At 45.3% G+C, this 23027-nt stretch overlaps 1 protein-coding gene across 1 annotated transcript in view; it reads left to right on the forward strand.

Annotated features, from left to right (window-relative positions):
• The first annotated feature begins 1705 nt into the window (after nt 1–1705).
• Nucleotides 1706–23027, forward strand: part of SLC38A8 (solute carrier family 38 member 8) — a 32649-nt gene continuing 11327 nt past the window's right edge. Inside the window, exons 1-4 of the mRNA XM_056862810.1 lie at nt 1706–1712; nt 16223–16413; nt 20773–20971; nt 21696–21849. Of these exons, the coding sequence (XP_056718788.1) occupies nt 1709–1712; nt 16223–16413; nt 20773–20971; nt 21696–21849 (548 nt within the window). The 5' untranslated portion in view covers nt 1706–1708. The remainder of the gene's footprint in view (nt 1713–16222; nt 16414–20772; nt 20972–21695; nt 21850–23027) is intronic.

Below are 23027 nucleotides of genomic sequence, written 5' to 3' on the forward strand. Positions count from 1 at the left end.
GCAACTGGCTCAGGGTTTGTTTGTTTTTTGGCAACCCTGTAAGCAATTGACAGATTAATTAATCCATGAAGCTGCCCAGGCCTCTATTGAGGTCAGGCTTGTCTACTCAGACTGGCAGTGGCTCTCCAGGGTCTCTGGCAGAGGTCTGTTACTTCACCTGCCATCTGATTCTTTTCACTAGGGATCAAACCTGGGACCTGCGTGCCAAGGAGATGCCCTATGACTGAGCCATGGCCCTTCTCCAAACCATGAGCATCCAGGAGCTGAATTTTTATATATCCCTCCTGACCCTTTCAGGATTTCCATAGAAAAAGGCTTTATCTACTTCTAGTCTGCCTTTAGGGTTGCCAACCTCCAGGTAGTAGCTGGAGAGCGCCTGCTATTAAAACTGATCTCCAGCCGATAGAGATCAGTTCACCTGGAGAAAATGGTCGCTTTCGCCATTGGACTCTATGACATTGAAGTCCCTCCCCAAACCCCACCCTCCTCAGGCTCTGCCCCAAAAACCTCCCGCCAGTGGTGAAGAGGGACCTGGCAACCCTATCTGCCTTTCTTGCTGATAAATATACAGAAAAAAATACCACTATACACCTGAATGTGATCAATTATATAATTTCAAAAAGGTGATTTATAATTCCAAACGTACACTTATAACATTCAAAATACTTATGTCCAAACAATGCAAACTATCCACACAAGGGTTTGCGATTATATCCTCGTTTTGTCAGAAGTCTGTTGCTTTATATCTTGCTATTTACAGGAGAATCTTGACCCGCTTCATTTAGTCTCTCTGATTCTAATCCTGTTATTTTAAAACAAAATTTACAACATAAATACACTTATATCTCAAAACAAAAATTACAACATAGGAATACTTGTACCTATAATTCTACACCAATATACTTATATTTAAACATTTTTTTTAAATCACAAAGTTTTTTACTCTGTATGGATAGTATTTCTATGTGTTTTTCTGTATATATGTTCTTTGGGTACCACTCCCCTATTGGTATATTTTCTTGCTGATACGGCAGATCACATTTTTTTTAAAAAAAAGACCATAAGAACGGTATGATGCAACAAACAACACAGCTGGATTTCAAGAGACAACGCACTAAAACACAATGCAAGGCATGCAATAAAGTAGCGTTAACAAGAGAAGAATGAGGTGGTGAAACAACCACATTTCGTACAATAAACAAGGGGGCAGACCGGGATTTCAGCAGGAGAGGGCAAGGCAATCGCAACAGCAGAGCAGAGACCACCCAGACTTCACCTGCGGAAAGTGGCCAAGGTGAGTTCAGAAAACACCTGAAGGGATTCCCCCTCCCAACGGGTCAGCCTCTGGTGAGGCCTCCCAGGCAGTTTGGCTGAAGAAACCAATCCCTGTGGCCTGCTTCCCGTTGCCAGCTCTGGAAGGGGATGGAGCGAGGCTAATCGAGGATTAAGCTGGCAAGCAGAGACAGCTGGGAGTTGTTAAAGTGGAGGCACAACCCCAAGGCCCTCCAAGAAGGCATGAAGGCAGAAAAGGAGGAGGGGCCACGCAGCCAGAATTTGGGATGCAACCTGAGAGAGCCTGCCTGCAGCCTAGCGAAGCCAGACTAGGGGGTGGGGGCATCTCTCCTTACTGAGGTTCATCGTCAAGGTCCCGCTCTCCGTTTAGATGCTGCAAGAAGAGATCCCGAGTGGCGGCTACGGCAGCCTCAACATGGGTACCGCCTTCTCCTTCTCTCTTATCAGGGGTTGGGTTGATAACGTGGTTTCTGGGTAGGGCTGCCAGCAGCCTGAAGAATCCTCCTTTGCCTTTAATAGAGGCTTAAATGTGTGGAAACGGGCAGCTGAAGGCTGTCATGACACGCAGGTAAATGGTATTAGGTGAATAGCATCCTGTTAAGTTTCTATCAGAGGTGCAGGGTGTTTTTCTCCAGGCCTGTTGGCAATCCTCTGGGTGCCTTTCACTGTGGCATGTTATGGTTTTTGTCTTTTCGGTTATGGCTCGGCTCGTTCCGTAGGCACAGATGTGTCCCTTGGAAACAATATGTGCATCACCTGGAAAGGTTTGCGAACTGGCTTGCGTTCTGGTTGCAACTTGTGTTGGCTTCAGCGATGCTAGAGTATCAGATACAGGCTTGGTAGCAGTGTGTGTGACGTTGCAATCCTAGGCAGCGTTAACTTCCAGCTAAGTCCAGTAAAGTTCATGGGCTTAGGCTGGAGCAACTCTGCGTGGGATTTCACTGGAGGTTGCTCCACATGGGAGGGGGAGTTGGCCACAGTAAAATCTCCACTTGTAACGTTCAGCCCACGATTTCCCATTTGTGAAGCAGAGACTGTGATTTTGTGGCTGTCGGGCATGTATGCATCTGAGCTTTTCTCCATAGTGTGGCAACTTGGAGCAAAGTTGTGTGGGGGGGAGTATTTCTCTTTAACTCTTCTAGCTCATGAAATAAACGCATGATCCCTTGGCGAGCATAAAGGGGGATATGAAGGACAATTTTTCCCTATAATCCTGTGCTAGGACAATGATTGACTCATCGGGCACATTCACACATGCCGAATAATGCACTTTCAATCCACTTCCAATGCACTTTGTGGATGGATTTTACTGTGTGAATTGGCAAAATCCACTTGCAAACGATTGTTAAAGTGTATTGAAAGTGGATTGACAGTGCATTATTCAGCATGTGTGAAAGTGTGGGGTTTGTATATTGGAAGAACCCTTGAGGAATTAATAATCGAAGTGCGCAGGTTAATAATCTATGTGCGCAGCCACATAATGTGTAAGCCTGGGTTGGGAAAATGTCAGTGGAGCACGGGGGTTAATCCTCTTCCCTGCAGATGCCGGGGTCCTGATTTCAGTCAGTACCCTGCATCCATAGGGTTGCCAGGTCCCTCTTCCCCACCGGCAGGAGGTTTTTGGGGCAGAGCCTGAGGAGGGTAGGGTTTGGGGAGGGGAGGGACTTCAATGCCATAGAGTCCAATTGCCAAAGCGGCCATTTTCTCCAGGGGAACTGATCCCTATCAGCTGGAGATCAGTTGTATTAGTAGGAGATCTCCAGCCACCACCTGGCAGTTGGCAACCCTATGCATCCAGGAATTGCTGAGAACCCGAGACTTGTGTCCTGTTACCCAGACCCAAGCTCTGTACCCTGTAATGTGTGAATTGTATCCATTGATTCATGATGCCAACAGAATCTGCGTGTGTGTGTGCAGGACAGGATTTTCTCCCATCCGTTAAAATCACCCCCCACGCATAGTCCTTTACTTTTCTCTCATAGAGTAAATGGCAACTTATTTTATATGAGAATGAAAAAATGGACTTAAGAGGCCCAGTTTGGCAAGGGGGGCTATTTGCCCCCATCCTGTGATCACCCCACCCACCACTGGATATTTTTTAATTTTAATTATTTCTTGAGGAAGTTGTGTGTTGATGTTCCTAAGTTTGTGAAAAGATGGCCTACTACATAGGGTTGCCAACTGCCAGGTAGTACGAAGGCTCATAAATCAACAATCTATAAGAGGTAAATATACATTTTGTGTCTTTTATTTCTAGGCAAATCCAGCATTACTTCATGCTGTTGCCTCAACACGATACTAACACAACATAAATATCCCCTATCTACCTAAGACAACAACGTCACAAAACATACAAGGGAAAAGAATTGCATAGGTTCTTGTAGGTTATCCGAGCTGTGTGACAGTGGTCTTGGTATTTTCTTTCCTGGCGTTTCGCCAGCAGCTGTGGCCGCCAGCTGCTGGCGAAACGTCAGGAAAGAAAATACCAAGACCACGGTCACACAACCCGGATAACCTACAAGAACCTATGAACTCTGACCGTGAAAGCCTTCGACAATATTTTGAAAAGAATTGCAATTCCACAACGACACGAGAGAGTCCAAATGATTGGCATGCAAACGCTTCTGCACCCGTTCTTGACCACGACGGTTCCAGATGGTGCCCGAAGGTTCTAGTCCTTCTAGGGTGCAGGTAAGTCCAAGGGAGAGCCCATAGGCAAAACAATATAACACAAAGAGAACGTGTAGCCAGCTGTAGCACGTTTCGCTATGCTTCATCAGCTCATTCAATGTTTATAGGCTCCGAGTGTATGTCAATTTCACATTTACTGCATGCTGTCGGATGCCTCCTGAAGCCCAACATGTGCGTCTATGAGTCCAAGACTGTAAAGCGTGCACCCTGTTTCTCCCGTGGCATTAGCTATTGCTAATGTTGATTTATGAGCCTTCGTGCTGCCTCTTCTTTAAAGTATTCTTAATACTGGCACAGGTTATATTTTTGATTGCTTCACTGCCAGGTAGTAGCAGGAGATCTCCTGCTAATTCAACTGATCTCCAGTGGATAGAGATCAGATCCCCTGGAGAAAAATGGCCACTTTGGCAATTGAACTCTATGGCATTGAAACCCCTCCCCTCCCCAAACCCCGCCCTCCTCAGGCTCCGCTCCAAAAATCTCCCGCCGGTGGCAAAGAGGGACCTGGCAACCCTACTACTACATCACACACAGTTTCTCTTTAAACAAAAAGATTTAGCTTCTTGTGGAAGCAGAGAAACTCCAGGACGGTCGTCACAATAATTAACAGTGTTCAACTTTATATCAAGATGTGAGTAGTGTCTGTAAGTGGCTGGAACCCCTTATAATTTGGCTCCTACAGAAACCCAGAGAAAGATTCAATAACCAATTGTTCATTGGCCGTCACTGAGTTTGGTGGATTAGAAGACGCTAAAGAGCAATCTCAGAGCCCAGTTCCTGGGATGCAGAGCTTCCTGGTCCGATCACAGTGGGCTGGATTCTAAGAATTAGCAGGATTTTTAAAGGAATGCCTTGTGACTTAATTACGGTTATTTTTAACAATTATGTGCTTTAAGCCCTTGTATGCTGCCACCAAAGTGATCTGGTATAAATGTGTGCCTTAAATCTATTGCAGTACATAGTGTTTTGTCTTTCTTGAGGTTTTATTTCTTCTAGGATAACATCATTTGTCTGTAGGATTGCCAACCTCCAGGTGGTGGCTGGAGATCTCCTGCTATTACAACTGATCTCCTGCCGATAGAGATCAGTCCACCTGGAGAAAATGGTCGCTTTAGCAATTAGACTCTATAAAGTCTAAAGCAGTGGTTCCCAAAGTGGGCAGTATCACCCCCTGGGGGGCGGTGGGATTATCTAGGGGGAAACTAAAAGGCAAGGACGCAGCAAGGGGGCTCTAGAGGTGGGCCCCTTCAACTGTGTTGTTCACTAATTTACAATAGATCAAGCTATGGCACCATGCTGGCAAATTTGGTGGAAACTATCAGAATTCCCCCCCCCCCAGACTTTGAAGAGCTGGTACCACTGGATCAAGTTCATCAGTTTTGTTGAATCAATTTCAACTAAAAAGTTTTAATTTGATTTTTAATAGATGTGCAATTAATTGTTACTGTTTTGAAAATTTGTTGTTATTATCTTCTTTAGTGAGTCATGCAAACCCCTATTTTGAATAATGTTTTTTATAAGATAGGGGGCGCAGGGGTTGAGTTTGTGGAACCAAGGGGGCAGTAACCTGCAAAATTTGGGAACCACTGGTCTAAAGGATTAAGCTCCATCTTCCCCTTTCTGCACGGCCTTCAGGCAAATTGAGGTTGCACATGCCTGCAGGCTGCATTTTATAGACGGACCTAGGCATGTGCGATCTTGTCTCAACTGTCGGAGAACTAGGCTTAAATCCCCCTGTGTCTGATTCCACCAGGTGAATGGGATGCAAAGAACCAGAGAGAATCTGAGGTTGGAAGTCCGCTTTCTTTTCTTTTTTTAAATATTTTTTTAATTAAAAAAAGAAAAGAAATATAACATACATACTATCCGTACATCCAGTGTATTAAGCCTTCCAAAGGGGTGTCGAGTATTAGCAGCATACTAGCCGCATATCAGTAGATTACTCTCATAAGATAAGATAGCTGCTATTATTAAGAGCCAGTTTTCTTAACAGCTTTTTACTATTCAATATAATAAATAATTGCCTGTTTGTATTAAAGATTTAACCTAGCATACATAGTTAATCAAATTATGCATTGCTGATTCCCGTTTCTGTTAAATCGCCTCTAAGCTCAGCCCTGCATAATATTGTGTGTGTGTGTGTTAAGTGCTGTCAAGTCGCTTCCGACTCATGGCGACCCTATGAATCAATGTCCTCCAAAATGCCCTAGCTTTGACAGCCTTGCTCAGGTCTTGCAAATTGAGGGCCGTGGCTTCCTTTATTGAGTCAGTCCATCTCTTGTTGGGTCTTCCTCTTTTCCTGCTGCCCTCCACTTTTCCTAGCATGACTGTCTTTTCCAGTGACTCTTGCCTTCCCATAATGTGACCAAAATACGATAGCCTCAGTTTAGTCATTTTAGCTTCTAGGGTCAGTTCAGGCTTGATTTGATCTATAACCCACTGATTTGTTTTGTTGGCAGTCCACGGTATCTGTAACACTCTCCTCCAACATCACATTTCAAAGGAGTCTACTTTCTTCCTGTCAGCTTTCTTCATTGTCCAGCTTTCACACCCATACATAGTAATAGGGAATACGATGGCATGAATTAACCTGATCTTGATGGCCAGTGACACATCCTTACACTTCAGAATCTTTTCTAGCTTCTTCATGGCTGCCCTTCTCAGTCTCAATCTCCTTCTGTTTTCTTGGCTGCAGTCTCCCTTTTGGTTGATGATGGAGCCAAGGAATAGAAAGTCTTCAACAATTTCATAATATTACCTAAAGGTAAAGGTTGCCTGTACAAGCACCAAGTCATTCCTGACCCGACATTTACTAGGCAGACTTCATTTACGGGGTGGTTTGCCAGTGCCTTCCCCAGTCATCTTCCCTTTACCCCCAGCAAGCCGGGTTCTCATTTGACCAACCTCGGAAGGATGGAAGGCTGAGTCAACCTTTAGCCGGCTACCTGAAACCGACTTCCGTCGGGATTGAACTCAGGTCATGAGCAGAGCTTGGACTGCAGTACTGCAGCTTGCCACTCTGCGCCACAGGGCTCTTATAATATTACCTGCTCTATCAGAATTAATATTCCAGCTCGATATATTCTATTCTAAACAGTTAAAAGTTCAGTTGAGCGTAGTTAAAATAAAGCTTCCATTTTTTCTGAAATTCTCCCATAGGTGGTTTTTTATTAGATGGGAGAGCTTTGCCATCACCCCATATTCAGCCATTTTCTCTCTCCATCTTTCTATTTCGGGGATTACATCTTGTTTCCACATTGCTGCCAACACCACACTTGCCATCATTGGAAGTCCGTTTTCTATGTGTTGGAAGTCAAGGACTTTGTGTTATCTCTTAACCTCAGACTCCAGAGGGGGACAAGACTAGTTAGTCAGAGAGATAGAGGGGACAAGACACTGGGTCATCCTTTCTCTGCTGCTCTGAACTATCCCTTTGATGTGAGGATTGCTATTCTTAGGGAAACTTCCTTCCTTCCTGCTTCTTCCTCACCTCCTCACACACTCTGGCACTCTTCTCCATCTTGCCACCATGAGGGAAGGACGCATGACCTGGATTCTCCCTCCATCCTAGTTAGTTAGAATAGACAGGCAACCGTACTTTATCCTAACCAGCAATGGTTTTCCTACAATAAATGCAGTATATGAGTTAAATAGACAAAAGGCTCCTAGCAATTTTTTAACTGGCACACACAGAGGTTTGGATGAGCTTCTCTGCGCACAACAGCCTTTGTGTACTCTGCTAACTTAACAGGGATTTGGGCATAATGAAGCCTTCATAGGCCCAACACTATGTGCCTCGAGCCAGCCTCAGTGTGCTGTTAGGAGTTGGGCAGTGTGCCCCAAGAATCCAGAACAGCCTGCTTAAGGATTGAATCCTGCGTAGGTTTTGAAAACCCCTTAATAGGTGCGCTCGCGTTGGTTAGCCACAGGAGCAGAGTTAGCGTATAAGGTATGACGGCAAGGACTTTAGACATTAGCGTCAGCCCCTTTCTTCCCTGCCAGCAGGAGGAGGAAAAGGCAATGTGGCTTGGAGGAGAATGACACAATCTCCATGTTAATGAACAGCCACAGCAAACCAACTGCTTGTTCTTAAGGCTTAGAGAGAGAGAGAGAGAAGCTTATCTTGAGGTTTCCGGTCTGGACCAAAATCTGGTTCAAGAAATTTCTGTACTCCTGGGAGTTCCCTGCTTGGAATTGATCAGGATGTAGGATCAGGCATGTAGGATCAGGATCAATTTGGATCATGTAGGATCAGGATGTAGGATCAGGCATGTAGGATCAGGATCAATTTGTATCAGGGCCATGGCTCATGGGGAGTGGGGGCTGAAGTTCCCCCATCCCATTTACCTGACTCTGGGGAGCCACTGATTGCCCCATTGGGGGTTGCCCTTGTACTGATGGCTACATGGAAGTCCCTCCGTCCACAGGGCAAACAGTAGCTCCTCGGGGCTGTTGGGGGAAATGATGTCTGTGGGGGGAGGCTTGTCCCCTCTCCCCACATGCTGTATTTTCAGTCTAAATTGAGCCAATGTGCACCTGGGAACTAGGGTTGCCAACCTCTAGGCAGTGGCTAGGCAGTGCCTGGAGATCTCCTGCTATTACAACTGATCTCCAGTTCCCCTGGATAAAATAGCCATTTTGGCAATTGGACTCTATGGCACTGAAGTCCCTCCCCTCTCCAAACCGTGCTGTCCTCAGGCTCCACCCCCAAAATCTCCAGGTATTTCCAACCTGGAGCTGGCAATCCTACTGGAAACCTCTAGGTGGGGACCGGAGAGCTCCTGGAATTACGACTGATCTTCATACAACAGATCAGTTCCCCTGGAGAAAATGGCTGCTTTGGAGGGTGGACTCCCTCACTGAGGTCCCTCCCTTCCTCAAACCCCGCCTTCCCAATGCTCCACCTCCCAAATCTACAGGAATTTCCCAACCCAGAGCTGGCAACCCTAGCAGGCACAAGTACTGTGTCATGTGTGAGTAGATTTTCAGTCGCCACATGTTTGAGGTCAGGTCTGCACAGGGAATACACTCAGATGCATTTCGATCTCTATAAGGATCAAGACTGGCATATATGGAAGCTGGAAATGGGGCCAGCCATTTTCATCTCAGACCTTCTCCCCTCATAATGATGAATACCTGCTTGAGCATTAACCATCACCCACTGCGAAACATGGATGAAACAAATGCTCTGGTTCTTTCTTTTTTTAAACAAAAGTGTACGATTTCAGTGTGATGGATAGCATCCTTAATATTCATGCTTTTACTTCCTGCTGTATCCTAGTCCTTTAAATACAGAATAGAGAAGCCCATATAAAAGTCTAAACGTATCTCTGAGATGCAAGCTTCTGTTCCTAACTCATTTTGAGTGTACTGCAATATTAAGTGATTTGGATTCTTTCTTTTTTATTGTATGCTGTGGTCATCAGAATCTCTAAACTGACTGAGAATCCTAAAACTTCAACAATCTTCTCCATCGTAGTCCTAGTACATTTTCAGCATGTGTGATTCTTCCTTTGCCTGTGAGGTAAATTATGCTGAGACCATGACTGGTCCAGGGTCCCCCAGAAAACTTCATGGCAGAATGGAGGTGTGAACCTGGGTGAACGTGAGTCTCCCAGTAGAACACTGAAACCATTGCGCTGCATTAACTGTCGGATGGACCGACCTGTAATTTTGGATTGGTTGGGAAAGGTCTTACTTCATGTTCCTTCTGTCAGAGGTTTGGGCAGACATGCAGGGCCGGATTGGCCATTAAGGAAAAGTGGTGGTGGGTCAATGGCCTGAGGAGCTGTCCCCACCCAGGCTACCCTGGCCCCAAATGAGAGGTGGCCCTCACCAGTGTGCGGCAGGTGGCAACCTCTACCAACACTTCTCACTCTGTGCCGGGTGGGGAAGAGACCATGCAGCCACACTATGCCCAGGAGACGCCTGGCCAAGGTTTGTGGGGATGGCAGGGCAGACTCTTTCACCATCTTTTGGGGGGTGTAGGGCAGGTTTGGGGGAGCCGTTTCCCAGGGCCATTTTTCCTTCCAGTCTGCCCCTGCAGGGCTGTGTAACAGGGCCTTCTTGGTGATGGCAACGAATCTCTGAATCCTTCCCTTGGGGTGTCCTTCTGGCCCCATTCATCTTAAGATCTGTTGGTGATGACAGTGAGGTTTTTGTCCTGCTGTTTTTAATCTCAATACGATGGATTTTGGTTGTACTGGATTTAACTGGTTCTGTTTTCTTCACCTTTGTATCTTGTGATTTTTAAGTTAGACTGTTTTATGGAAAGCTCTTGGGAAAGTTGGGGGGGACCTTTTTCGAAATAAACATCTTGGGATACTTCTGGATTAATAAAATATCTCAGATGTAGTAAAAAGTAATTAAGCTAACAGCATATCAGAAAAATAGAGGTACAATAAGTTTAGATGAGTTATGGTCACAAACTATAAATAAAATAGAGAATTTTATAAATAAGGGCGAGAAAGGGGAATGAATTTTGCTCAGTCAGGACGGAATGATGAATATGAAGACAAAGAAATAAGCTGTAACATAGGAATCCTGTTGTTATCTTATTGTGTATATAGATATCCTGTATTTTAAATCATGAAGATTGACCTTTTTTCTGCTTCTTTCAGTTGCTGTTATTGTTTATTGTTATTGCTATTATCCAATAAATTTTAATTAAAAAAAGATGTAGTAAAAAGGTTCAGTTTTGTTCAGGTTTCATCAAACTCAGTGGAAATGGCAGTCTGAATCCATGTTAGATAAATCCATAATCTTTTTTGGGGTGGTGGTGGTAAGGCATGCTATAAATGTGTACATAAAGAAAACTGCGATGTTCACTTGGTGTGGGATTGCCCCTTCCCTGCCGCTGCCCCTCGCCAAAAAAAGTCAGCTTAACAAATTTTCCACCTACTTTGACCACGGATCAGCAAGGTCAGGGGACTTGCCAAAGGTTATCCAGGCAGTCATTGGCTCGGGGAGGATTACAAAAGAGGTTAAATAGCTTAATGGAGGCAAAAGATATTTCATGAAATGACCTCAAATCAGGGTGACATTTTGCATACCAAGCTTCGCCTGGATGCAATTATAAATAGCTGACAGAAGAAAGCTCTTCCTTTATGCGGCTGGCTGCAAAGATCAGATTTTGCCTTTCCTACGTTGCGCGAGCTCTTCTGCAGCCAAGCTGTTTGACCATAGTTGGAAGTAATATGTCTGGTTCACTTCTATTCTTTGTTTAAAAATCATTTATCCAAGATGTTGCAAGCTTGACCAGTCTTCAGCCGCTCAGTACAGACAGGTTGCAGCAAAGAAGAAATTTAAGGTGCAAAATGCCTTGTAAGGCGCTTGTTGAACTGATAAATTTATACAAGGGCAGGGGCAATTAAAGGGGGAGAAATGGAAGAATAATGCACTTTCAATCCACTTTCAATGCACTTTAATGATGGCTTGCAAGTGGATTTTGCCATTTCACACCGTAAAATCCAGCTGCAAAGTGGATTGAAAGTGCATTATTCAGGATGCGTGAAAGCACTTGTAGAATAAAATAGTTTTGGTTTTTGGAGGGTTTTTTTTTCTTCTGAAGCAGCAGTTTCGAATCTCTTTTCTGGAAGTCCTGTAGGTTCTCTGGGATATCAGCCACGCCGAAAGTGGCGGCCATGGTGGTGGACTTGGAGATCAGGGTTCAAATCTCTACTCAGCTGTGAAGTCTACTAACAGTGCAATTCTAAGCAGAGTTGCACCCTTTGAAGCCCTTTGGCTTCAATGGACTTTAGAAGGCATCTCTGCTGAGGATGATGCTGTGACTTTGTGATAAAACAGTGGTGGTTTGGTTTTATGACAACATTTTCAACCTGTCTGTCCTGAACAGAAGGTTCAAGGTGGGTTAGAATGTTGTATAAAAATACAATAAAAAATATGGAACCGAATAAAAGGGCATGACTCGACCAATATTGGATCAAGGCTGGAGTTCTTACCAACTCTCTGGGCTCAACCTCTTCTGTGGTCCAAACAAACATACACTGAAATTTTTCACCTTACATCACCTCTGAAAAATCAACAAGCTGGGAGCATTCCTCATAGCCTAAAGATGGGGCCAACACAAAAAAAAAGGCTCAGTTTCTAGTCAACATGGAACTAAAGATGGAATTTTTACAGATAATGCCAAATCAGCCGACCGGATCAAGCTTAGTGGAGCATTCTGGGAGAGCCATTCCAGTAGATGTGTGGGCCGAAGGTAGGGTTGCCAAGTCTGGATTGGGAAATCACTAGAAATTTGGGGGTGGAGTCTGGGGAGTGTGGGGTCTGGGGAGGAATCTTAGCAGGGTATAATGTGTTAGAGTTCCTCCTTCAAAGCAGCCATTTTCTGCAGGGGAACTGATCTCTATAGTCTGGAAGTCGGTTGTAAAGCCCCACCTGGAGTAGGGTTACCAAACTCCAAGTACTACCTGGAGATCTCCTGCTCTTACAACTGACCTCCAGCTGATAGAGATCAGTTCCCCTGGAGAAAATGGCTGCTTTGGCCATTGGACTCTATGGCATTGAAGTCCCTCCCCTCCCCAAACCCCACCTTCCTCAGGCTCCCCCGCAAAAACCTCCCACCGGTGGCAAAGAGGGACCTGGCAACCCTAACCTGGAAGTTAGCAACCTCCCTAATAAATGATGTTGTACTCTCCAGGGTCTTGCTCAATTAAAATGGGGATGTGGAAAACTACAGATAAGAGTAACAGATCTTTAATTTTGATTGCCTGTGAAAATTTTAGGTAGTCTTCTTTGATGTACTGTATTCTTTATTTGATATTGTGGTCCTATTGTGAAATCCATTATGTGGGACTCATTATGCTGCCTTTATTGGATTCTTCTTAGGATTCTTTTTTTTTTTTTTTTTGCACAGCAAGTTCAGATTTTTAAAAAGGGCCCCAGAGGGGATCCAAAGAGTTACAGGCTAGTTAGCTTAAATTGGTCCTAGATAAATTAGTAGAAACTGGTACTAAATGCATCAAGGAACAAATGCTGAGGAAACATCAGCATTGGTTTGGTGAAGGGAAGACCTGCCTCACCAAACATTTGGAGATTTTAAGAGCAGGTTATCCGGCCTGTGGATAAGAGTGATCTGGTAGACATTATCTACTTGGACTTCCAGAAGGCTTCTGACAAGGCACCTCACCACAGGCTCCTGAGTAAGTTTTGCAGTCATGGGATAAGAGGACAGGTCCTCTTGTGGATTAAGAAATGGTTAAATTACAGGAAGCAAATAGTAGGAATAAATGGACCATTTGCACAATGGAGGGAAGTGAGCAGTGGTGTCCCAGATGGATCAGTACTGGGTCCGGTGTTATTTACTTTGTTCATCACTTATTTTGAATTGGAGGTGAGCAGCGTTATGGCTAAGCACCTGCCCTTATTGGGGCAGCCACTGGATGGGTTTGCTCATCGAGTGGTATCCTGACAAGAGCCCTGCAAGACATGCCAGAAGATATGTGTATATCCATCCATAAAATGCAGACTGCAGGCTTGTGCAGCCTCTATTTGCCATGGGGCTGCTCAGAGAAGGGTGTGACGGTTTAACCCTTCAACCTCTGCTTGGTTTACAATTCAGAATTCGTTCACTTGTTAGGCATTTTAACAAAAATGTTATCTTTTCCTTTAAAAAGCGAACGGGAACCTTGAATGTCTGAATCAGAATGAGTGTAAAGGGGTCTATCTGGTACACAATATGGGGCTAGTGATGGCCAGTTGGCAACTTGAGACCCCCCTCGCCTCCCCAGTCTCTATCCACCAGCTACTCTGAAATGTGCACGCACTTTCATTAGGACAAGCTTTCTTTTTCCTAATCGCTGCTAATAAGAGAGATGCATCTTCTCACCATGTCTCTAATGAAAGATTAGAGACCATTGCAGAGCCTTTGAAAACCAGACCCAAATTGTATCAAAGCGCACCAGCCGGGGCTGAGACTTTCCCATTGGCTGAGTTTCTTTTACAGCCCAGCGGCTAATTTCTAAGGCATACAAGCCAATTATGCCCAAATTCTTTTGTGGGCAGCTAATGATGATGGGGGTCGAAAAGGACACTTTAAATGGTTAGGAACACCTTTAGGCTGCAAAGATATAATTGGGATGACAGACACAATTAGCCATTCATAATTCCCCATAGCAGCTGATTAAAGTCTCTTTATCCTGCTTACTGAGATCAAAAGGTCCTATAGTTGGGAAATGCAAAATGAATTAAGATGGTCAGGCTCTTCTCTTGGGGTATCCCTCAATAGAAGGCAGTTGCTTTCTTTTTCCTTGGGTAAAACCATGCTTTTAATTTTGTTTACTCAAATAGATTAATATATCTACTGGTTCTATGTCTACACGAATGGTTCTATGCCTACACGAATGGAACTGGGATACTGTTAGAACGCCTACACCCTTGCTTGGGCATCTGCATTTTGTTGCCTGTAAAAACTGACAGTTGTGGGAGATCTTGGACTAATGAACTTGTTGTGGCATAAACACGCCTGCAATTCATGTGGTGGCCATGTTCTGCCCTGACCAGCAGAGTGTAGTGCGTGGTGCAGTGGTGAAGAGCGGTGGTTTGGAACAGTGGAGTCTGATCTGGAGAACCGGGTTTGATTCCCCACTCCTCCACGTGAGCGGCGGAGGCTAATCTGGTGAACTGGATTTGTTTCCCTACTCCTACACACGAAACCAGCTGGGTGACCTTGGGCTAGTTATAGCTCTCTTAGAGCTCTCTCAGCCCCACCTACCTCACAGGGTGTCTGTTGTGGGGAGGGGAAAGGAAGGTGATTGTAAACCGGTTTGAGTCTCCCTTAAGTGGTAGAGAAAGTCGGCATATAAAAACCAACTCTTCTTCTTCTGACAAGCCAGTGTTAAAAGTTTGATGTTACTCTTCCTGTTTTATTCTGCCATTTGGTGTCATCCTTGTTCAGTTTAAATAGAGTTTTGGTTCCCAGTTTTACAGTGTATATATGTATATTCGCAACAGGATTCTCAGCATCCTTGAGTTCCACCTCCAATTCATGTATTGACAGAGTGCAAAACCCATTCCCCTGTTATCTGCTGCTAATCTTGTGTCCTTGAGTACAATGGCTGTTGAGGTGGACAAGCGGCTCTTGTGCGCTCCGTCCAGTTCCAACTGGCCATCTTCAAGATGTGAACAAACTGGGTCAATCTTATGTTTTGCTGCCGAGCCCAGGTTGATGGGGAAGCCAGCATCATCCATACTGCTTCTGACACTGTGAAAGTGGGCACACCAGGCTCCTGCTTGTACTAAGCCTCCGTTTTTAGCATACGTAACACAGCCATTTAAATTACTTTCTGCTATTTAACTTTCGTCTTTCAGTGTGTCTGGCCAGGCTTCCAGGGAAATGCACATTTAATCCATTGTTTTGCAAACCCAAATTCGTCTGCATGGGGACAGTTTTTTGTTTTGCTGTTATTGTCAGCAAGGTATAGAAGAAGAAGAGTTGGTTTTTATATATGCCGACTTTGTCTACCACTTAGGGAAGAATCAAACCGGCTAACAATTGCCTTCCCCTTCCCACAACAGACACCCTGTGAGGTAGGTGGGGCTGAGAGAGCTCTAAGAGACCTGTGACTCCAGAGATCAGTTCACTTTGAGAAAATGGCTGTTTTGGAAGGTGGAAGCTATGGCATTATGCCCCGTTGAAGTCCCTCCCCTCCCTGAACCCTGCCCTCCTCAGGCTGCACCTCCAAAATCTCCAGGTATTTCTCAACCCTATATGTAGCAATACCTTTTGCCCCCTTTTGCTGCTCTCCGGAGTTGCTTGTGTTTGACTTTCTGTTTGTTTGCAGACGCCCGCCTGCGAAATCTCAAGCAGAGCTGCGACTTCATTTTAAACCTCTCCAGAGCTGAACGTGCTAATTGAATTAAGCAACATCTGGAGGAAATCTGCTCTGAACTTACCCTGGCTGATTTTTAAAGCTTTTTTTTATAAAAATTGTGCCTTCTCCTGGCCTTCAATTGGTGGCTAATCTGCCTTCAGATTTCTTCTCCCTCATTGCTTACCCCCCCAGTAAGGTCTATGAAGGGTAGAAGGTGGGCCCCCCTCCTGTTTATCTTCCCGTCCTTCCTGGGTGGTGAGAAGAATCTCTGCAAACTTTGCAAAGCCATGGAACTGAAGTGATTCTTCGAAGATCTGGCTGAGGAACCTATTGACTTTTAATAGCTCCTTGAATCTTCTCTGCTTCAAGTCCCATAAAACAAACAGCCCTCCTTTCTGTTTCAGACATGGAAGAGCTGGCTAGAGAGAGCATCAGCTTGTTAGCCAGACCCACCTTGGAGTCAGATAGCCCCAACCTCTCCTCGGCCGGGGCTGTCTTTATTCTGTTGAAATCGGCTTTGGGAGCAGGACTTCTCAACTTCCCCTGGGCGTTCAATAAGGCTGGAGGAATCACCCCGGCTGTCCTCGTGGAGCTGGTAAGTGCCAAAAGAATCCGTTCAAGGACTTGTACGGAGTGACCTGCCTGGGAAGACGGAGAGCACCCAGCCCTCACTGAGCTTATGCCGAAGGAAGTCCCATTGTTGGCCTTCTGTTTACTTCAAATGTTTCAAGCAAGACTTATTTCTAGAAAATGAGAAACTGTAGGGGCAGGGGAAATGAGATGAGAAACTGGGTTCTGTTGGGAAATGCCAACTTTCTGATTCTTCCCTGTAGCCCAAGCATTGAGCTGTGGTAATGGAAAGACAATTTCTGTAGGACCGTTGATTCCCAAGTGATTATGCCTGACTTTCTAAACTCATCCTTTTGAGTTCTTTCCACCTTCCCCATACCCAAGTAGATAGCATCAGGATGTGCTAGTTTACCTTTTCTGTCTTCCCTGGAAATGGTGTGGTTCTTTCTGACTTTTCTGTGTTTATTTACTACTTCATTTATACCCTGACTTTCTCCCCATGGGGACCCAAACTGGCTTACGTTTTTCTCCTCTCCCTTCTCGTGTCTAATGCAAAAGCGTTGGCAGCTACAAGGACTTTGTATCATGTGAATTGACATTGCATGAAACCACAGTTTAATTAAAACGAATGACGGTTAGCGTGATCGTGTATCTGAATGCAGGCAGCTCCATTGGCTATTGTTAGCTAGGGCCCATCACACCAGAATGAATTGGGTTGGTTAACCACAGTATCAACTACAGTATTGCGTGATGGATGAACATAGCTGTCCTGGTACGATCCTGACTCATTCCCCGGTGGGGTTGCCAGGTCCCCCTAGCAGCCAGAATAGGGTTGCCAGGTCCCTCTTTGCCACCGGTGGGAGATTTTTGGGGCGGAGTCTGAGGGCGGGGTTTGAGGAGGGGAGGGACTTCAATGCCATAGAGTTCAATTGCCAAAGCGGCCATTTTCTCCAGGTGAACTGATCTCTGTCGGCTGGAGATCAGCTAAACTAGCAGGAGATCTCCTGCTACTACCTGGCAGTTGGCAACCCTAAGCCAGAAGGAGGCTTACCTTGCTGACGGGCCCTCGCTTGGGACATAATGAGCCTGAATTGTGTTGGGGGAGGGTGGGGTATACATTGAATAAAATGTGTGTGTGTGTGTGGGGGGGGGAAATCACAGGTGATGCAGTAATGTGCACGTGGAAGTGATGTCAGCATATCACCAGGGACATTCTGGCATTTGGACAAACTGTATGGTTAAACCACAGAGATTTGTCCAAATGCCAAGGCATCCCTTGGCGATGTGCTGATGTCACCTCTGGGCGCACAGGGAGGTGACATCAGCACATTGAGATGCTGTTGATGTGTCCCCCCCCCCCGGTTTCCTGCCACTAGTGGGGGTTTGGTAAGCCTGTTCCCCAGCAACACACTCCCAGCTACAGAAAAATGAGATAAGTATGCAAACCCTGAGGAGGAGAATTCCAACTAAAATTCTGCTGGCTCTCTCCAGCCAAATATGCCTCCTAGTTGTAGCACTTAATTAAATCCATAATCTAAGCAGAACTGTTAATGATGTTTTCAGTGGATAGACATTTCTTTTGTCTACATACTCGGTACAGCTATTTCCAAAACTTTCCACCGTAAGACAGTTTTCTGTTCTGGCTTCTCAACTCTACAGCACAGTACTCTGTTTTCTTGCTCTAGAAAGAGCGTGTGCACTCTGTTTCCAGCGTGTGCGCTCTTTCTCTGGGTAATATAGACCTACTGGGGCAAAACATGAATAAAACCCCACAGTTCTGATTTTGGGATCAGAAAATTAAAGGCGTAGCATGATTGCAGAGAGAAGTACTACTGGTGAGTGGAAGGTCTGACCCTGGGATTAAATCCCTGGATGGGGCTGCAATTCCCTTGAAGGAACAGGTACATAGTTTAGGGATGCTCTTGGATCCAGGCCTACTGCTGGATAAGCAGGTGGCAACAGTGACCAGGAGTGCCTTTTAGTAGTCTGTGGGCCACCTGTGGCCTTTCCTGGGCAGAAAAGATCTGGCCACTGTAGTGCATGCCCTGGTTACATCTAGATTAGATTACTGCAGTGCGCTCTGCATAGGGCTGCCCTTGATGAGTGTTCAGAAAATCCCAGTGGTGGAGAAGGCTGCTGCCAGGAGGTTGACTGGAGTGGGCCATTGGGACCATATCACTCCAGTCTTGGCCCATGTTTACTGGCTCCTAATCTGTTTCCAGGCACAATTCAAGGTGCTTGTGTTGACCTTTAAAGCCCTATATGGTTTGCAACCAACATACCTGAAAGACTGCCTGATCCCTTAAGAGCCTGACCATTGCGGTCATCTTCTGAGATTAGGTAGGTGCCAACCTGGGAGAGGGCCTTCTTGTGTTACTAGCACAAAAACTCTGGAACTTTCCCCAGGGAGATTCATCTGTCTGCATCTGTTGCCATCTTCCTGTTGCCCTCTTCCTCCTTCTTGTTTTATTGACTGTTCCCTCAATGATCTCTCCTTTCTGCCCACTGTTTTAATTGTGTTTATGTTTGCATGAATATTTTAGCTTTCCTTTTAATGATGTGTTTTTGTTTGTTTTCTATGGTTTTAAAGGTGTGTTTTTATTATGTATTTTTAAAAATCTGTTGGCCACTTTGGTGGTCCTGATGATGGCAGAAAGGTGAAGTATACATTTTATAAATACAACAGAATCCAGCAATTGTTGGGGGCTGCAACCAGCATCATGGCTTGAGTGGAGGATTTAAACCGGGGAGCCCTGGATTTGGCCTCCCCTCTTGGCCTCAAAACTTACAGTGCAATCCTAAACAGAGTTATACCCTTCTAAGTCCCTTCCTTTTAATGGACTTAGATGGATGTCACTCTGTTTAGGATTACAGTACAGTTGGATTGCTTTAAACCTAAACCAGCCACCTTTGCCATAGCCTACCTTGCAGGGGGTTATTAAGGTAAAAGGGGGTTACATGTGTGGCCCTTCTCCTTGTTGAGGAGAGGATTAATAAACATAATGGTTAAAAACACAAATGCTCCTGCGTCCCCGAACTTGGCTGTCTGGAAGAGGAATTCAGTATCGTTTCTTGCTCACCTCACATGCCAAAGATCAGTGGAGAGATCATGAGAATTTGGAACAACATTTTCTGTCGGAGTCTTCATCCCCCTTTCCTGGTGCTCTCCAGTTCGGTCTTGAGAGGGGCCACCCAAGACTGTTCCATCACATTTGAAAAAATGTGAAGAATGTAGTTCCATTGCTTATCTGTGTTTGTCTCCGGGCAGATGTCGACATCTGTAGCTTTTGGGGTATCTCCAGCCTTGACTCTCCTCTTCCAAACAGATGCCTGTGTGCGTTCCAAGTGTAATTCCTTGGGCTGAATCAGACATTGGGGATGAATATTTACTTGGGCTTTATTTGATTTAGATTCTAGCATCAGGTGAAGGATTTTCACTTGTACCGACTGTTTTGCAAAATGGGAGTTCTTCTGTGTGTCCCATCCCCTTACTGCCTCCAGGGCTAGCAAAAATCTAGGCTGCTCTTGGTGAATTTAAACCATGCCCTTCCTTCCTTTTTGTGGGTGCTTTGCTGAGCAGCCTAATGAAAGTTACATTAAACCACAGATTGTGTGGGATACTGTGGTGTTTTAATCAAAAAATAGAAACAGGACGAGTTGGTCAATGCAAACAAAATGCAAAGCTGAACATAACATTTAAGAATTTTGCTAGTTACCATTCCAGTATGCTGGAAACCAAATGGAGTAACTAAAAGGCTCCCAGTGTTTACCGTTGTGACCCTTATTAAAATGTCAGTTTTGTTAATCAAGCAGCTGATGAACTTTTAATCAGTCCAGGGCTAGAGGAGTTAACATGTCCCTGCTGTAATATTCAGTCCTGCATATCTTTGTGCTAGATAACCCCAACCTCTGCCACCTCTCCATAGATTGGCGGGGGAGATTAAGGCAAAAATTGTTGTTGCATTAATGACACAATGTCTAGGGCTGCCAGGTCCCTCTTCGTCACCAACGGGAGGTTTTGGGGGCTTAGCCTGAGGAGGGCAGGGCTTGGGGAGGGGAGGGACTTCAATGCCATAGAGTCCAATTGCCAAAGTAGCCATTATCTCCAGTTGAACTGATCTCTATAGGCTGGAGATCAGTTGTAATAGCAGGAGATTGCCAGCTAATACCTGGAGGCTGGCAACCCTAAGAATGTCATTTCCAGGGTTTGGGTCAAAATGACATCAGGCCATCGACGGAATGGCCCCCCATTCTCCTGCCACCCAGACTCCTACGAGTGCCAGCCACTGGCAGGCAAACCTACCTGCCCACCTTTGCTAGCATTGATATTATGGGAGCTAAAAATTATTTTCCTGTCCTTCCCCATCCCTCTGTCTTCATCTAGGTTTCCTTGGTATTCCTGATTAGTGGCTTAGTGATCCTGGGCTATGCCGCCTCCATAAGCATGCAGACAACGTACCAGGGGGTGGTGAGAGAGATCTGTGGGCCGGCCATCGGGAAGCTCTGCGAAGCCTGCTTCATTTTGAACCTCTTCATGATCTCAGTGGCTTTTCTCAGAGTGATGGGTGATCAGCTAGAAAAATGTAAGCCCTTTGACCCAAGGAATCCTTCCTGCATCTTCCTGGCAATTGATAATTTACCCTTTTGGATCCTAGTCGGGGAGGATCCTTTCCCTAGTGAGACAATACAAATCACAAATGTGCTAGCATCAAGGTTACATTGGAGGAGAATTTAGTAGGCAAGTTTTACTATGAATTTACAAAGTATTATCATTATAGAGATTGAGTAAGTAAAAAGTAGCATATTTAATGTTAAAAAGCTAGAATGGTATAACAAAGGCAAGTTATTGAAATTGAAACAAAATCATATTTGTTTTACTCAAAAACTGATTGCTTTTGTTACTTTTGTATAGTATATTTGTTAACTTGTTATGTTTTTTGGGGAGAAAAATGTTAAATGTCACAGAGATTTCCCCTCTGGCAATTTGAACCGTTAGAATCACCTTCCCCTCCCCACAACACCCTGTGAGGTAGGTGGGGCTGAGAGAGCTGTGACTAGCCCAAGGTCACCCAGCTGGCTTCATGTGGAGGAGTGGGGAATCAAACCTGGTTCTCCAGATTAGAGTCCACTGCTCTTAACCACTACAATATGCTGCCTCTCAAGAGATGGTTCAAGAGACAGGAAACAGATCCGTGGGTGCCATGGCACCCCATTAGCACTGTGTTGCGGATCACTGGCAAAAACACATTAGTAAATTGAATGGCAGCTGGGGAAACAAATGTTAACTTGCTATTGTCTCCTTTCCAGTGTGCGATTCGTTCTATCCAAATGAAACCTTGAGTGGCGGGACCTCTCATCAGCACTGGTTCACAGACAGTCGCTTCACCTTGTCTGTGCTGTGCATCCTGGTTATCTTCCCCCTCTCTGTCCCAAGGGAAATTGGATTCCAGAAGTACACAAGGTGAGACGCTGATCACAGCTGTGTTCTCAGCCATCTGGAATGGATCTGAATGGGCAATGCATAAGAAAGGCCAAGCTGGGTTAGACCAAGGCCCATCAAGTCCAGCAGTCTGTTCACATAGTGTCCAACCAGGTGCCTCTAGGAAGCCCTCAAACAAGACGACTACAGCAGTGTTATCCTGCCTGTGTTCCCCAGCACCTAATATATTCGGCATGCTCCTCTGATCCTGGAGAGAATAGGTCTGCATCATGACTAGTAGCCATTTTGACTAGTAGCCATGGATAGTCCTATCCTCCATGAACATGTCCACTCCTCTCTTAATGCCTTCCAAGTTGGCAGCCATCACCACATCCCGGAGCAGGGAGTTCCACAATTTAACTATGCATTGCGTGAAGAAGTACTTCCTTCTATCAATTTTGAAGCTCCCGTTCCATGATAAGAAGGTCCAGCCAGGGGTTGACTCTGCACTTTATCAAACTGCACTTGCGGCTTCAGATTTTGGTGTGTGTCTGCAGAGAGGTTTCAGAAGGGCAACATTCTTCCCTAGGTTTAAAGGCCTCCTCTTTGGCATAATAGGCCATTTACATTTCAAGAGAGCCATTTGGTTTGTGTCTGCTGTTCCCCGGACCTAAATAAATAGTCCTTGAGTTGGGCTCGGTTCTAGCACTGGGACTGTCAAGTCAGATGGGTGCTGGCAAGTTCTCCGCTGGGAACTGACTTCCCAGGCAAACAGGGCACCACAGTTAGCAAATTGGTCATTGTGAAGCATGGAGGTCTTTGCTCCCCCTCCATGCCATGTTCCTGACCTGAAACAGTTTTTTTGGGGGGGGGGCTTGGGGGGCAATTTATGCAATTGAGAGTTCCCAGATGTACTGATGGGGGGTCACAAATGCACCCCGAACAGAGCAAGTAGTGGGCCCCTCTGGATTGGGAAGTAGAAGGCATAAGCATTGTTCTCCATGCGTGCTGTGATTCTGACCCAAACAGGGCTCCATGAACCTGTGCTTTGAGTTTCCAGTGGAGAACCTGCAAGTTCATGCAGACCACTATAATTGTCTCCCTCCCCTAGTAACTTCTTTTCTGGATCAAAAAGTCTCAGTTTTTTTAGCCCTTTCCTCATAGGAAAGGCGCTCCAAGATGATTATCTTGATTGCCCCGCTCTGCACCTTTTTCAGCTC

The sequence above is a fragment of the Euleptes europaea genome, chromosome 17 (assembly GCF_029931775.1).
Source record: "Euleptes europaea isolate rEulEur1 chromosome 17, rEulEur1.hap1, whole genome shotgun sequence".
NCBI classification, from domain to species: domain Eukaryota; kingdom Metazoa; phylum Chordata; class Lepidosauria; order Squamata; family Sphaerodactylidae; genus Euleptes; species Euleptes europaea.